Source organism: Budorcas taxicolor, chromosome 11, assembly GCF_023091745.1.
Source record: "Budorcas taxicolor isolate Tak-1 chromosome 11, Takin1.1, whole genome shotgun sequence".
In the NCBI taxonomy this organism is placed as follows: domain Eukaryota; kingdom Metazoa; phylum Chordata; class Mammalia; order Artiodactyla; family Bovidae; genus Budorcas; species Budorcas taxicolor.
In genome coordinates, this window is record NC_068920.1 from 59,951,928 (window position 1) to 59,969,374 (window position 17,447).

Consider the following 17,447-nt stretch of genomic DNA (forward strand, 5'->3'; position numbering starts at 1 on the left):
AAGTACCATGCTAGGGAAATGTTACATACAAATAGAGCTTGGATAATTAGCTAATTCCACTAATACTTCTAAAATTTCACTTATTTACTTTCACTCATGTTTGGCTGCACTGGGCCTTTACTGTTGTGTGCAGGCTCTCTCTAGCTGTGACTGCGGGCTGCTCTCTAGCTGTGGGCACAGGCTTCCCACTGCACTGGCTTCTCCTGTTGCTGAGCACAGGCTCTAGGGTGTGCAGGCTTAAGCAGTAGCAAAGCATGGGGCGCAGTAGTTGTGGCATACTGGCTTAGTTGCCCCACAGCATGTGGAATCTTCCTGGAACAGGGATTGAAACTGTGTCCCCTGCCTTGGCTGGTGGATTCTTTTTTGTTAGTTACATCAATTTTATTTTTTTAATTGGAGGATAACTGGTTTACAGAATTGGGTTAGTTTCTGCCATACATGAACATGAATCAGCCATAGGTATACATTATGTCCGCTCCCTCTTCAACCTCTCTCCCACCTCCCTCCCCATCCCACCCTTCTTGATTGTCACAGAGCACCAGGTTTGATCTCCCTGTGTCACACAGCAAATTCCCACTGGCTATCTATTTTACATATCATAATGCATATATTTCTGTGTTACTCTTTCAATTTGTCCCTCCCTCTCCTTCCCCTGCTGTGTTTACAAGTCTGTTCTCTATGTCTGTGTCTCCATTGCCTTGTAAACAGGTTCATCAGTACCATCTTTCTAGATTCCATATATATTTGTTTCTCTCTTTCTGAATTACTTTACTCTGTATTCATCCACCTCATTAGAACTGACTCAAATGAGTTCCTTTTTATGGCTGAGTAATATTCCACTGTGTATATGTACCACAACTTTTTTATCCATTCATCTGTCAATGGACATCTAGGTTGCCTTCATGCCCTAGCTATTGTAAGTAGTGCTGCAGTGGACACTGAGGTTTCTTCAATAACCATTTTTTAAAAATTGAAGTATAGTTAATTTACAATGTCATGTAAGTTTCAGGTATACAGCAAAGTGATTCAGTTATACATACATATATACATATATATATATACACTCTCTTTCAAGAAAACAATTTTCTAAAGTAAAAATGGCTATAGCTATTTATAATGGCTATGGTATAATTTAATTATGTAAACTGTTACTTTACACAATAAAACAAAATACAGAGCAAATAAATTTTGAGCAAATGTTTATATCTATGAAGAAAAATAAAGGAGTCTGATATTGTCATGTTAAAGTTAAATATCCCAACAACCAAAACCACAAACTAATCTTAAAATTTTGGAGACAAAGATCTAAAGAAAATATTAAATCTAGAAGTATAGTGAAAAATATACCATTTCAGCTGGTGTATGTTCTGAGAATTTCTGAGGAGTTTTTGGAAATTTATTACTGAAATCATCACACTGATAAGGTCAAGAAAGAAAAATAATGTGATTATCTTAGCAGATACAAAAGACAACTGATAAAATTCAAGTTTTTTAATATTAAAACCTCTTAGTAAAATAAGGATATATATTAGATGTTGTTGTTTAGTCTCTGAGTCATGCTCGACTCTGCAACCCCATGGACTGTAGCCTGCTAGGCTCCTCTGTCCATGGAATTTCCCAGGCAAGAATACTGGAGTGGGTTGCCATTTCCTTCCCCAGGAGATCTTCCTGACCCAGGGATTGAACACGAATCTCCAGGCATATTCTTTACTACTGAGACACCTAGGAAGCTGAAGATTTATATACTTGATTTTTTTAAAAATCAATCTTAAAATTGTAGCCACAAGCCAAAGCAAAAGGGCATTACCCTTGAAACATGTTTTATGCTTCACAATCCCTATTATTTAACATTTTTCTGCAAGTGCAGCCAATACTATTAAAATTGTCATGCCACAGATATCATGACTATGGAGAAAACATAAGAATAGATGAGAAGATTTCAGAAACTGTTCAATAAGGTGTCTGGTTTCTAAAGAAATACATCAAATCTTAAAAAAAAATTTGTTTGAATAAGACAAATTTATTATAACATTTTGATACAAAAGGAGTATTTGCCCTTAGTAAGTATCAAACATACTACTACAGAGCAGAATGGTCAGATAGCACAAGGTATAATGATGTATTACAGAAACAAAACTATGCTCGCTGAAAACTTAGAATATGGGCAGGTGACTTCTTAAATCTGTGAAGAGGAGATGATAACTAACCATTTGGAAAATAATAAGGTCTTTACCAAAGGAAATGTTTTATATATATATATTTAGATTATTTTTAACTGAAGGATGATTGCCTTACAAATTGGTTTTCACACATTAACAAAAATCATATATATATATGTACCATATACAGTGAAATGCCACATGGGTAGAGGCAGGAATACAATTTAAATGTATCAGAAGTAGGGAAGAATATACAGGGTAGTGCTTCTCATTTGGTGGTAAGATTTGACAGTACTTGAACTTTATAATTCCCAACAATGATAATTTATTATTTATGAACCCAAGTAAATAGTAATTAAGTCACAGAATAAATATGTTGCCAACTACTTCAGAAAACACAGCCTCTTGAAATACTTATAAATATTATTTAAAATACGTTTATTTCAGATTTTTTTTTCCAAAAGGAAGCTATTTCATTTCCCTAAAGAAAAAAACTCAGTTGACCTTCTGAAGTGCAAAGGCTGAAGAGATCTAGTTTACATAATGTGTTATTTTAAACTTAAAACCAAACTAGGCTTTCCAGATTGTACTTTAGATTTTTAAAGCCTCAATGACACTTGAAAACTGCAATATTTTGGTTAACATTTTTAATAAAGGATATTATGCATATAAATGCAGTTCTCTCCTTTGGTACAATATCCTTGTAAATAAAATTTGCAGATCTCTTTCCTCTTCTCCAACTCTGCATCATGATCAAATTTACATTGATCTCCCTGTTCACAAAAAAAGAGAAAAAAAAGTAACCATTGAGTTGAATTTTCTCTGTGGTGTTTCATGGTAGAACCATGGTCATATCTCCCATCTTTAAATAATGAGCTCACAGTAATTGAAACAATCCCTTAGAATTCTTGCCCAGGATAGTGGAGGTGGCTTTGGGCGGAGAGGCAGAACAGTGAACATGACCTCAGAGGACACTGCTTGGCTCCAGCACTCACCATTTCTGGCTGAGCTACTTTGGGGACTCATTTAACCTGTTGGTTTGACCATGATTAAAATGAGAATAATAACAGTAACTGAACTTTACTGCATCATTGTAAACATGAAAACATTTAATATTAGTAAGACAATTTGAAGAGCACGTGCCACATAGCATCATGTGTCAGGTAAAATAAAAACTGATTTCAACAAGCTATATTATTGTCCCAAAATATAATTATATGAGTTCTGATATACAGTATTCAATGCAAGATCCATTTTGAAGAACTAGTTTTATTCCAACTATATGAGAAAACACTCACCACCCCCTAAAATGACCTTAAATTTTAAAGATTATGTCAGAAGTTAAAATGATTTATGATACCCCTATAAATTTACCTTAATACATCTCCCTTCCAGAAAGTATTTACAGATTTGTTTTCCTTTATGTTCCACTGTATGTTGATTAATAAATTCCTGAGTCATAATCTTCCATTTTTTCCCTGGTTTACTATACTGCAAGAAAAAAATTTACTTAAATAAAACATATGAAGTATTAAAAAAGACATTAAAATTCATACTAAAATGGATCTAGAAAGCAGTACATATTGATTATTAAAAGTGGTTAAGACTGAACATTATGATGCTATTTATTTATCTGGAGAGAGGCGATGCACGCAAGCATGCTTTTAGAAAACTGCTTACGATACTGGTAGTTGCAAAGAACCCTATCTCTAATTCAATGAAGACATCTAACTACATTTTTCAAAATAAAATTGTGAAAATTTTAAACTTAATAATAACACTCAATTTTGGCAAAGACACAATAAAATATGCACTTTCATGTATAGTTGGTAGAAAACTTAAAATATTGATATTGTTTGACACAAAATTTGTACTTTTCAGCACAAAATTCTGAAGGAATTACCAGGAAGGCACATGAAGATTTATCCACAAAAATGACCATTGCAGAATTATTTATAAGTAAAACAAACAAAACCAGGAAATACTCTATGTATCTAAAACTAGAACACAAAAAACACATTATGGTACATTTAGAATATCATAAAGTCATTTAAAAAATCATCAGATGGAAAGACAATCTGGGGACACAGAATGTTCACAATACCTTACCAAGTGAAAAAGTGATCTGAGTTTATAATAATAAAGACAAAGAAAAAAACAACTAAAAGAATATACCCCTACCTTTAAGAGTGTGTATCTCTAGATGAATTTCTAAACTGTTATAGATTGTTTGCATGTGTGGTTATTTTGTATTTTCTTTAGGGAAAAAAACTGAGGATATATTACCTTTAACTTTTAAACTTAAAAATTAAGAAAACCTAGTATATGATAGGAAATCTCACAGCCCTACTTGCTTTCCTTAGTTGTTCTCAGGCCCCTATTCAACTTTTGCTGCAAGTATAAGAAGGCTGAGTAACAACAAAGTATGACCTCTATGAAAGAGCACTGCTTTTCAAGCTCCTAGCAGGCACAGTGCCTTGCACACTGTAGGAGGTTCATAACTATTTACATTTCTGAATTGATACCAGTTTTCTCTTTTTCCTCAATTTGCTAGACAATGGAGAACAAAGCACAATCTACTGAAATCTCTCATAGCAAACACCTGAGGCAATAGAGAGGTAAAGTTAAATCTGATCCTCAGTGCTCACAACTGATGAATGATAGAATTCACCTGATTTCTGGAGAAAAAAAAAAAAGTATCAGAATACCAGGAAAACATAATCTTTGAGTTTCTTTTAAAAAAGTATTTATAGATACACACATATATACATATATATACACACACATACACACACGTGTGTGTATCCCATGAAAACTCAAAGAAACTCATTATACTCTTCTCTGATAGGATCATTTTAAATGTCTTCAGTTCAGTTCAGCCGTTCAGTCGTGTCAAACTCTTTGTGACCCCGTGAACTGCAGCACGCCAGGCCTCCCTGTCCATCACCAACTCCTGGAGTCCACCCAAACCCATGTCTATCGAGTCGGCGATGGCATCCAACCATCTCATCCTCTGTCGTCCCCTTCTCCTCCTGCCTTCAGTCTTTCCCAGCATCAGGGTCTTTTCCAATGAGTCAGCTCTCAGCATCAGGTGGCCGATGAACACCCAGGGCTGATCTCCTTCAGAATGGACTGGTTGGACCTCCTTGCAGTCCAAGGACTCTCAAGAGTCTTCTCCAGCACCACAGTTCTAAAGCACTGATTCTTCAGCACTCAGCTTCTTTATAGTCCAACTCTCACATCCACACATGACTACTGGAAAAACCATAGCCCTGCCTAGACTGACCTTTGTTGACAAGTAATGTCTCTGCTTTTTAATATGCTATCTAGGTTGGTCATAACTGTCTTTCCAAGGAGTAAATGTCTTTTAATTTTATGGCTACAATCACCATCTGCAGTGATTTTGGAGCCCAAAACATAAAGTCAGCCACTGTTTCAACTGTTTCCCCATCTACTTGCCATGAAGTGAAGGGACCAGATGCCATGATCTTAGGTTTCTGAATGTTGAGCTTTAGGCCAACTTTTTCATTCTCCTCTTTCACTTTTATTAAGAGGCTCTTTACTTCTTCTTTGCTTTCTGCCATAAGGGTGGTATCATCTGCATATCTGAGGTTAGTGATATTTCTCCCAGCAATCTTGACTCCAGCTTGTGCTTCTTCTAGCCCAGCATTTCTCAGGATGTACTCTGCATATACATTAAATAGGCAGGGTGACAATATACAGCCTTGACGTACTCTTTCTCCTATTTGGAACCAGTCCATTACTCCATATCCAGTTCTAACTGTTGCTTCCTGACCTGCATATAGGTTTCTCAAGAGGCAGTTCAGGTGGTCTGGTATTCCCATTTCTTTCAGAATTTTCCAGTTTATTGTGATCCACCCAGTCAAAGGCTTTGGCATAGTCAATAAAGCAGAAATAAATGTCTTAAACCTACATAAATTTTATTTACAAACATTTTCTATTTCTATGGGAAGCTTCCATAAGCCTCTTATCCTTATCCATCAGGGGGCAGATAGAATGAAAATCACTATCACAGAAAACTAATCAAACTGATCACATGGACCACAGTCTTGTCTAACTCAATGAAACTATAAGCCATGCTGTGTAGGGCCTCCCAAGATGGATGGGTCATGGTGGAGAGTTCTGTCAAAACGTGGTCTACTGGAGGAGGGAATAGCAAACTATTTCAGAATTCTTGCTTGAGAATCCCATGAACAGTATGAAAAGACAAAAAGATATGACACTGAAAGATGAACTCACCAGGTCGGTAGGTGCCCAAAATGCTCCGGGAGAAGAGTGGAGAAATAACTTCAGAAAAAATGAGGCAACAGAGCCAAAGCAAAACAATGGCCATCTGTGGATGTGACTGGTGATGGAAATAAAGTCTGATTCTGTAAAGAACAATATTGCATAGGAACCTGGAATGTTAGGTCCATGAATCAAGGCAAATTGCAAGTGGTTAAACAGGAGATGGCAAGAGTGAATATTGACATTTTAGGAATCAGTGAAATAAAATGAACTGGAATGGGTGAATTTAATTGAGATGACCATTATAACTACAACTGTGGCCAAAGATGCCTTAGAAGAAATGGAGTAGCCCTTGTAGTCAACGAAAGAGTCTGAAATGCACTACTTGGATGAAATCTCAAAAACGACAGAATGATCTCTGTTCGTTTCCACGGTAAACCATTCAATATCACAGTAATCCAAGTCTATGCCCCAACCACTAATGCTGAAGAAGCTGAAGTTGAATGGTTCTATGAAGACCTACAAGACCTTCTAGAACTTACACGAAAAAAAAAAAAAGCTGTCCTTTTCATCATAGGGGACTGGAATGCAAAAGCAGGAAGTCAAGATACACCTGGAGTAAACAGGCAAGTTTGGCCTTAGAGTACAAAATGAAACAGGGCAAGGGCAAACAGAGTTTTGCCAAGACAACGCACTGGTCATAGCAAACACCCTCTTCCAACAAACAAGAGAAGACTCTACACATGGACATCACCAGATGGTCAATACTGAAATCACACTGATTATACTCTTTGCAGCCAAAGATGGAGAAGCTCTACACAGTCAGCAAAAACAAGACCGGGAGCTGACTGTGGCTCAGATCATAAAATCCTTACTGTCAAATTCAGACTTTAATTGAAGAAAGTAAGGAAAACCACTACACCATTCAGATATGACCTAAATCAAATCCCTTATGATTATACAGTGGAAGTGAAAAATAGATTCAAGGAATTAGATCTGATAGAGTGCCTGAAGAACTATGGATGGAGGTTCGTGACATTGTACAGGAGGCAGGGATCAAGACCATCCCCAAGAAAAAGAAATGCAAAACGGCAAAATGGTTGTCTGAGGAGGTCTTACAAATACCTGAGAAAAGAAGAGAAGCTAAAGGCAAAGGAGAAAAGGAGAGATACACCCATCTGAATGCAGAGTTCCAAAAAATAGCAAGGAGAGGTAAGGAGGCCTTCCTCGGTGATCAATGCAAAGAAATAGAGGAAAATAATGGAATGGGAAAGACTAGAGATCTCTTCAAGAAAATTAGAGATACCAAGGGAACATTTCATGCAAAGATGGGCTCGATAAAAGTGAGAAACGGTATGGACCTAACAGAAGCATAAGATATGAAGAGGTGGCAAGAATACACAGAAGAACTACACAAAAAAGATCTTCATGACCCAGATAACCATGATGGTGTGATCACTCACCTAGAGCCAGACATCCTGGACTGCGAAATTAAGTGGGCCTTAGGAAGCATCACTATGAACAAAGCTAGTGGAGGTGATGGAATCCCAGTTGAGCTATTTCAAATCCTGAAAGATGATGCTGCTGTGGAAGTGCTGCACTCAATATGCCAGCAAATTTGGAAAACTCAGCAGTGGCCACAGGACTGGAAAGGTCAGTTTTCATTCCAATCCCAAAGAAGGGCAATGCCAAAAATGTTCAAACTACCACACAATTACACTCATCTCATACGCTAGCAAAGTAATGCTCAAAATTCTACAAGCCATGCTTCAACAGTATGTGAACCATGAACTTCCACATGTTTAACCTGCATTTAGAAAAGGCAAAGGAACCAGAGATCAAATTGTCAACATATGTTGGATCATCAAAAAAGCTAGAGAGTTCCAGGAAAACATCTACCTCTGTTTTACTAACTATGCCAAAACCTTTGACTGTGTGGATCACAACAAACTGTGGAAAATTCTTAAAGAGATGGGAATACCAGACCAACTTACCTGCCTCCTAAGAAATCTGTATACAGATCAAGAAGCAACAGTTAGAACCAGACATGGAACAACAGACTGGTTCCAAATTGGGAAAGGAGTATGTCAAGGCTATATATTGTCACCCTGCTTATTTAACTTCTATGCAGAGTACATCATGAGAAACACTGGGCTGGATGAAGCACAAGCTGGAATCAAGGTTGTCAGGAGGAATATCAATAACCTCAGATATGCAGATGACACCACCCTTATGGCAGAAAGAGAAAAGGAACTAAAGAGTCTCTTGATGAAAGTGAAAGAGGAGAGTGAAAAAGCTGGCTTAAAACTCAACATTCAAAAAAGGAAGATCACGGCATCCGGTCACATCACTTCATGGCAAACAGATGGGGAAACAATGGAAATAGTGCCAGACTTTATTTTTGGGGGGTGCCCAAAAATCACTGCAGATGGTGACTGCAGCCATGAAATTAAAGGACGCTTGCTCCTTGAGGGAAGCTATGACCAACCTGCTGCTGCTGCTAAGTCACTTCAGTCGTGTCCAACTCTGTGTGACCCCACAGACGGCAGCCCACCAGGCTCCCCCGTCCCTGCCATTCTCCAGGCAAGAACACTGGAGTGTGTTGCCATTACCTTCTCCAATGCATGAAAGTGAAAAGTGAAAGTCAAGTCGCTCAGTTGTGTCTGACTCTTAGCAACCCCATGGACTGCAGCCTACAAGGCTCTTCCGTCCATGGGATTTGCCAGGCCCAAGAGTACTGGAGTGAGGTGCCACTGCCTTCTCCGATGAGCAACCTAGATAGCATATTAAAAAGCAGAGACCTTGCTTTGCCGACAAAGGTCTGTCTAGCCAAAGCTATGGTTTTTCCAGTAGTCATGTATGGATGTGAGATCTGGACCATAAAGAAAGCTGAGTGCCGAAGAATTGATGCTTTTGAACTGTGGTGTTAGAGAAGACTCTTGAGAGTCCCATGAACAGCAAGGAGATCCAACCAGTCAATCCTCAAGGAAAGTAGTCCTGAATAATCATTGGAAAGACTGATGCTGAAGCTTAAACTCCCAATATTTTGGCCACCTGATGTGAAGAACTGACTCATTTGAAAAGACCCTGATGCTGGGAAAGATTGAAGGTAGGAGGAAAAGGGGATGACAGAGGAGGAGATGGTTGGATGGCATCACCAACTGATGGACATGAGTTTGAGTAAACTCCGGGAGTTGATGAGGGACAGGGAATCCTGGCGTGCTGCAGTGGGGTTGCAAAGAGTCAGACATGAGTGAACAACTGAACTGAAAATTTTTTTAATAAACATTTTCTATTTCTAGGCTCACTTAGAACAAGTAGTTATAAATGACCAGTTCACATATGCCTTCTCCACAAGGATTGTGGCTGTAATAAAATAGGCAGCCAAAGAGTGCACCATGAGAAGTCAAAGAGCCAACTTGAGGAATATAACTCTGAAATCAAAAAGTAAAAATATTAGGTAATGACCCCCCCCCCCAGTAAAACCCACTGAAGAATGCACCAAGTTGTACTATGTAGCAGCCCATCAGGCTCCTCTGTCCGTGGGGTTCTCCAGGCAAGTATACTGGAGAGGGTTGCTACTTCCTCCTTCAGGGGATCTTCCCAACCCAGGGGTCAAACCCATGCCTCTTACATCTACCTGCACTGGCAGGTGGGTTCTTTACCAGTAGCAGCAACTGGGAACCCCTTTAGTCGCTCAGTTGTGTTTGACTCTTTGTGACCCATGGACTATAGTCAGCTAGGCTCCCCTGTCCATGGGATATCCCAGGCAAGAATACTGGAATGGGTTGCCATTTCCTTCTCCAGGGATCTTCCCGACCCAGGGACAGTACCCATGTCTCCTGCTTGACAGGAGATTCTTCAGGAAAGGAAAAATGTCCTAAATCTGATAAATGCACAAGAAAGAATTTATTCTTATTTTCTATCACAAGATTAAGAAATTTTTTAGTTGCAAGCTAGATCTGGAAACATCTAAAATATTAGTGCTTGAAGGGGCCATTAGAGTTAATTTTAATACTGTACTCTAATATTACAGGTTAAGCAAACTGAAGCTCAGAGATAGGCAGTAACTCCCTCAAAACTATATTTTCCTGGAAGCTAATATTTTTTCACGTATAGGGTATAAGTACTGAATATAGGAGGAGGTTTACTCAGAAAGTATTCACATCAATTTGGTCTAGTGAAAGCAGCACATCCTAGACAACCACACCTGCCTAGAAAGATGGAGAGGCAGGTCATAGTTTCCCAGAAATTTTAAGCTTATTTGCAAAGCTGTTATTCCACAGAACAGTGAGTTAAGAATGAATGTTTGTAGGTGTGTGGGGGGAAAAAAAGAGTTCATGGTGAAGTAAATTTTAGGAATGATGGGTTGAACAAAGTCAGACTTCTTTCTGCCTAACCTGCTCAGAGCCTTTAAACATTCATGTTGACTAAGAATCACCAGGAGTAGAGTAGTATGTGCTGGGCTTCACAAATTTATTTGGTCCTAAACTTTTTTTTAAGGTCATACTTGCTAGCAACTCCCTAAACAGTATACTAAGGAGTATATTAAAAAAATCTTTGCCTATTATCTTTAAACCCAGAGATTAGAAAACTGAGCATTTTCCAATTACAATGTTAGTATCCCTTTTCTATCAGTCAGGGTTACAGCTATTGATAACCCCTTGCTCTGCATAATTCAATCAAATCTTACTGGAACAATGGCAGAATACAGAAACTGGATTACTCTAATCTAGAAAGTCACTACAAGGTTGAAATGTATTTGTTCAGAGTTCAGTTCAATTCAACATACATTTATTCAGTCTCTACTATACACATGGTTCCTAAATTGACCCTTCCAAACATTAATACCTCCTTTCTTCTCTTTCAAGGATTTCAATTCTAATAAGTAAGTAAATTTACCACTGTCTCCCTTCTTGGTCCTGCCACGTATTAAGCTACCAAGCATCTTACTGCCATTTGCATCAAGGGAAGATGACCCCTAGGAAGGAAAAGTACAACAGAGAACCTACAGAACAAAAATTTTTGCTTTCAGACATATCAATTTTATTTTGAAGTGCTTTCGAACTTAGCAATTTCATTTCAATGTCACCTAAACGTGCATCTGTATACTAGTATCATAACTAAGTAAAACAAAACTTGTTTTTGGAATTCATCTATATTCATTTGACCTGAACTGGAAATTTTTCATTTACTACGAAAATAGTATTAAAATCACAATGCTTTACTTGCAGCCAAGTAAGTTAAAATGTAGAATCCTCAATATACATAAATTCTCATTACCTCATGATAGTCATCAGTTCCTGAAAACACATTTGGCCCTTTGTTGACCCTTCCGCCACGGTCTTTGCGTTTGATTTTTTTCAGCAAACCTCTTCCACGAGCAACATTAAAACTTTTAACCCTCTGCTCAGTACCTACAAAAGTTAAAATGTACTCTAGATGTTATAAATAAAACAGCACACCAACCTACTAGTTTACAGAGAATAGCATATTTTAAATAGTCTACAATGTACAGTGCATTCTTTTTTCCCTCTAGATTCAATGAAAAAACTAATTCCATCTTTACATTTTACTTTAAGGTACTGCTTCTTATTGTTTTGTTTCTCAAGTGATGTTAGCAACATAAGGAAGGCAAAGAACAAGGATACACGTAGCTGGAGAAGTCAACTCTAGTTTTATCCTTCTCAGTTCTCCTTAGAATAAACAATTAAGGAGGTTTTCTGTTTTTTAAGAGAATTAAACATTGCATTCCTCTCTAAGGAAGACAATGAAGTATTATTAGTGATTAATTTGTAGCAAATTGTTTCTATTGATAATTCTGGATATCACATATATTGCCAAGCAAAATTTATACCTATCTTTTACTCTTGAAAAACTTGATGTTTAAAAGTATCTAAACAGATACTTAAATTATAAAAATTATATATTAGGGTAGTAAGTTACAATACAAAGTGATTTCTCATTTTACCAAAGTCATATTGAACTACTAAGTTTTACAATGATCTTAAATCTACAAAACAGCCAATAAACGCATGACAAAAATGTTTCACTTCATTAAAAGAAATTAAAAATTAACACACCAATTTTCACCTCAAAGAAATAACGGTGGTAGGGATTTGGAGAAACTGGCATTTTCACACACTGGCAGAAGTGTTATAAACTGCTATAACACCTTTTTGGATATCAGCTTGGTATATGGGTCAAAAATTTTCAAATGTGTCTATGCCTTTTGACTTAATTCTACATTTCAGCATTTATTATTAGGAAAAAAATGTTTACCAAGATGAGATATGTATAAATATGCAGGGTTAATCACAGAATTTTCAAAAAATGGGTGCAACTTAAATCTCAAATAATTACTAGCAAACAAATTTAGCAACTTAATAGATAAATTATGGTGCATCTATTAGAATGTAGGCATTAGAATCTACTCATTAATGTAAGAATGACAGAAATACAATTCACAGTTAAAGGGGAAAAAAAAGGAGTTTTAACAGTGTATAGTTTTTTGTTAAAAATAATTCTCAAAAATTCTAGAGAATGTTTGCCAAAAATATTAATAGTAATTGTTCCTGGGTGTAGAGATTCAAATTTTTTTTATCTTTGATCTTTGCTGCGTTATCATTTTTTACACATAGAAAAAGTTTTCTGCATTTGACTATATATTACTTTCATAATTCTGGGGAAAAAATGAAATTCAGAATAAAATGCAATACTCAATTCATTAACAGAACGAAAAGAAGGAGTCTGAAAGGAAAAACCCCAGGTAGGAAGGGATGAACAAGAACTTCACATTCCCTTTATTCCCCAAGTGAAATGATCCCTGACACCACTATGTCTGACTCCAGGAACAAACGTGCCAATTACAATAACACATGTATAGACAAATTCCTCCTCTAGTTCAACAAAGCCTCGGTTCACATTTTTCAAAGGAATTTTGCTAGGAAATCAAGAAAAAATAAAGCCGTAAAAATAACCAAATTTACTCATAATGGACTCTTTTTTTCAGTGCTAATTAAAAGATGTGAAACGAATTGCCAGTCCAGGTTCGATGCATGATACAGGATGCTCCGGGCTGGTGCACTGGGATGACCCAGAGGGATGGAATGGGGAGGGAGGTGGGAGGGGGGTTCAGGATGGCGAACACATGTGCACCCATGACGGATTCATGTTGATGTATGGCAAATCCAATACAATACTGTAAAATAATTAGCCTCCAATTAAAATAAATAAATTTATATTTAAAAAACAAAATACAATAAATAAAAATAAATAAATAAATTTTTAAATTTACATTTTAAAATTAAAAAAAGAAAAGATAGTTACATAGGGTTTGGGTTTCATCGTTTCACCTCAGCCTCATCTTGCTCCAGTTTTCTTGAAGCAGACATGCTAACTAGACAATTTTTAAGGCTAATTTGACCCTTATGTGATCCATAATTTCTATGGAGACTTGTCCTGGTTTTCCCAAGGATGATGTACCTCAATGTAACAGATGAATAGGTTACCATTCCAAAAATTTCTTTAGGTTTTGTTATTTCTGATTCAGAAAAATGTGTATAGTCCTTGGTTGGGTGGATGAAAACATGTGCATGTATGCACTTCCGTTTACCACACCACTCTGCTTGACTCCCCCTCCCAAATTGTAGTTATTTTATATTGTTAAGTTAATCCATTATGTACCCACTGTTTCCATTATGGCTTGCAATTGTAATTCTTTTATTTTTTGTATGGCTATTGATTGTGAAAACTGATAACATCTTTTACTCTTGTGATTATGTAACTATTACTCACTTAATACCACTGTATCATGATTGGTCAACAGAAAAATAATAGAACTCCATATCACCCAAACTAGGCTCTAACAAAAAAGCCTGTAATCACTTTTTAAATTCCAGATGTAAATCAGAGTTATCTTGAAACTTTCTGAAAAATACAAATGATCAGGTATTGCTTTTTTTCTCCAGAGCTCCAGATAAGTTTCTAATGAGCAGTCATGTTTAAAAATGATGCTTTTGAACTGTGGTACTGGAGAAGACTCTTGAGAGTCCCTTGGACTGCAAGGGGATCCAACCAGTCAATCCTGAAGGAAGTCAGTCCTGAATACTCATTGGAAGGACTGATGGTGAAGCTGAAACTCCAATACTTTGGCCACCTGATGCGAAGAACCAACTCATTGGAAAAGACCCTGATGCTCAGAAAGATTGGAGGGAGGAAAAGGGGACAACAGAAGATGAGATGGTTGGATGGCATCACCCATGCAATAGACATGAGTTTGAGTAGGCTCTGGGAGTTGGTGATGGACAGGGAGGCCTGGCATGCTGCAGTCCTCCTCTTTGGGGTGACAAAGAGTAGGACACAACTGAGTGACTGAACTGACTAAACTGGACTATACGATGATCTTTTATTTTTATCTAGTCTGTTTCACTTTTTCTATTTCATATTCAGTGCCTCATTTCATTTAGTTTATGTTTTCCAATTTCTTGATCTCTCTTTTATTTTTATTTTTTGATGTTCTTTCTCAAGCCTTTATCAAGTATAGTAGAAAAGCTTTTGTATACATATGTATAAACATGTATAATACATATATTTTAGAAAAATTATGAATTTTTACATAACAAAAAAAATATGACATTTTGATTTCACTTGTTTGGCTTAGTATGAATAGAATGCTAGATTTCTAGCATTTATTTAGGTTTACTGTATAGCATAGGGAACTATAATCAGTATCTTGTAATAACCTATGATGAAAAATAATTTCAAAAATAGTATTTGTGTAATTGTATAATTGAATTATCTTGCTGTGTACCTGTAACATTTTAAGTCAATTATGATTCAATAAAATACATATATTTTTTAAAAAGTATATAGTCTTGAGTATATTTAAACAGCAAAGATGATCACTACATTTTAAACTCTAATAAAAGAATAGCTTTCCAGGATTCTGTCTTTATAGGGTCTAAAATATAAAGTAACACAAGGTAACAGTTGAAAAGGATAGGTAATTTTTTTTTTCAGTATACTGATACCATATAGAAGAGAGGGGAAAATTTGTAACAGTAAAGTTTTTCTACATTTTATATACTTTAAAAATATTAGGAAATCTATTAAATGCAAATTTTAAGATATCATGCAGATTGAAATATCTATAGATTTTTGTCCTCAAGGTCTACAAAATAAAGAAAAACAAATTTAGGAACCACAGGAATAAACTGACGATAACAAAGGGCTAAGAAATTTAAGTTTTTACTTCATAGCTACCTGTTTATCTTAATAAAGTTTTCATAGTCAAAACCAGACAATTTCAAACTTACCTTGCTGAATTCCTTTCAATCTTTGTTTTTTCCCTGGTTCTTTAGAAAAAGATGATCCTAAAGAAGTATTCGAGGTTTCTTTAGCTTGCCTGTATTGTTTCAGCTGACTGGCAAAATCTTCCTCTGTTTCCTGACTGTAGCTACCAAAGTTGTCATCACTGTAGGTGATGTACTCATCATATTCTTTACTTTTAAATTTTCTGTTATGTTGACTCTTCTTTGATGCCATGTAGCTTCCTGATATATGTCCATGCTAAGTGAAAATGAATAATCATTGTCAGGATTTTTCTGTTACATATAGAGGAGTTGATAGTAACATAGGACATCTTCCCCCACCCCTCCACCCCTAGAAAGCTGGGAGAAAAGGGGGAAAAGAGTTGTTCTGTCTTGTGGTTAGAATTTATCTATGGAACTATTTAAAACTAAGTTTAAAAAGCTAAATGCTACTCTGATGTTATTAAACACTGTAATGTTCATAAAACCTTGCTGGTGAGTGTGTCTTGTTCACTTTGTTTCCCATGCCCATGTCTTACATTTCTCATGCTCCATACCTCAATATTTGTATCCACAAGAATACTTTAAAATCCGTATCAACATACACGAATTCCTTCTCCAAAAACCCAAAGAGGTCTTTGTGAAAATAGAAAAAAAATAGTAAAATAGCTTGGAGAAAGGGTAGAAAATATACAGTCTCCTTAAGATTGAAAAATTCCCAAATGACATGTTTAAGCATATTATATTTAATAAAAAACATGTAAGGTCAAATTTGTAAAAAGAAAATGTTGCATATGAGATTTAATAGGAAAAAATATAGAGGTCCCTAATAATGAAAAACATCTAATGAATAAATTGCTCATTAGAAACTATTTATTGCATTTATCCATTATGAATTTTATTGCTTTTTACTAAAGCATGTAAAAATAAAAAAATACATTGTAGTCCTAGAAGTTTATTTAGTGATAGTATTCAAGTACTTCTCTATTCACTGAAATATTTTCATTACTTCTGTCATATCTTGTCAATTTTTTTATTAGAAAGCAAGAAAAAAAATTGCACATAATTACAACTTGAGGATCTAGAAAAAGTCAGACCATGACTCATTTTCAGTTTAGTACATTTTAAATGTGATATAAAATACTACCCTGGCAGAATACCAACATGAGACTGTGTTTTTAATAAAATACACAGAAATATTAAGTCCTTTCTATAAGAGTCGGGCACGACTGAGCGACTTCACTTTCACTTTTCACTTTCATGCACTGGAGAAGGAAATGGCAACCCACTCCAGTATTCTTGCCTGGAGAACCCCAGGGATGGGGGAGCCTGGTGGGCTGCCGTCTATGGGGTCGCACAGAGTCGGACATGACTGAAGCGACTTAGCAGCAGCAGCAGCAGCAGCAGTAATTATAAAATAGAGAAAAAGTATATAACTGAAGCAATCAAGAAAATCAATTAACATCGATTTAGAATTTTGAAGACACTGTATTAGACTTCCAACACTCTTCTTTTTTTAATATAAATGTATTTTTTTAATTTATTTATTTTAATTGGAGGCTAATTACTTTACAATAGTGTATTGGTTTTGCCATACATCAACATGAATCTGCCATGGGTGTACACATGTTCCCCATCCTGGACCCCCCTCCCACCTCCCTCTCCATCCCATCCCTCTGGGTCATCCCACTGCACCAGCCCCAAGCATCCTGTATCATGCATCGAACCT

At 36.3% G+C, this 17,447-nt stretch overlaps 1 protein-coding gene across 1 annotated transcript in view; it reads right to left on the bottom strand.

Annotated features, from left to right (window-relative positions):
* Positions 1–17,447, bottom strand: part of ZC3H6 (zinc finger CCCH-type containing 6) — a 43,232-nt gene that overhangs the window by 10,405 nt on the left and 15,380 nt on the right. Inside the window, exons 6-9 of the mRNA XM_052648218.1 lie at positions 15,725–15,977; positions 11,691–11,824; positions 3,534–3,650; positions 2,821–2,932 (exon numbers count right to left, since the gene is read on the bottom strand). Coding sequence (XP_052504178.1) covers positions 2,821–2,932; positions 3,534–3,650; positions 11,691–11,824; positions 15,725–15,977 — 616 coding nt within the window. The remainder of the gene's footprint in view (positions 1–2,820; positions 2,933–3,533; positions 3,651–11,690; positions 11,825–15,724; positions 15,978–17,447) is intronic.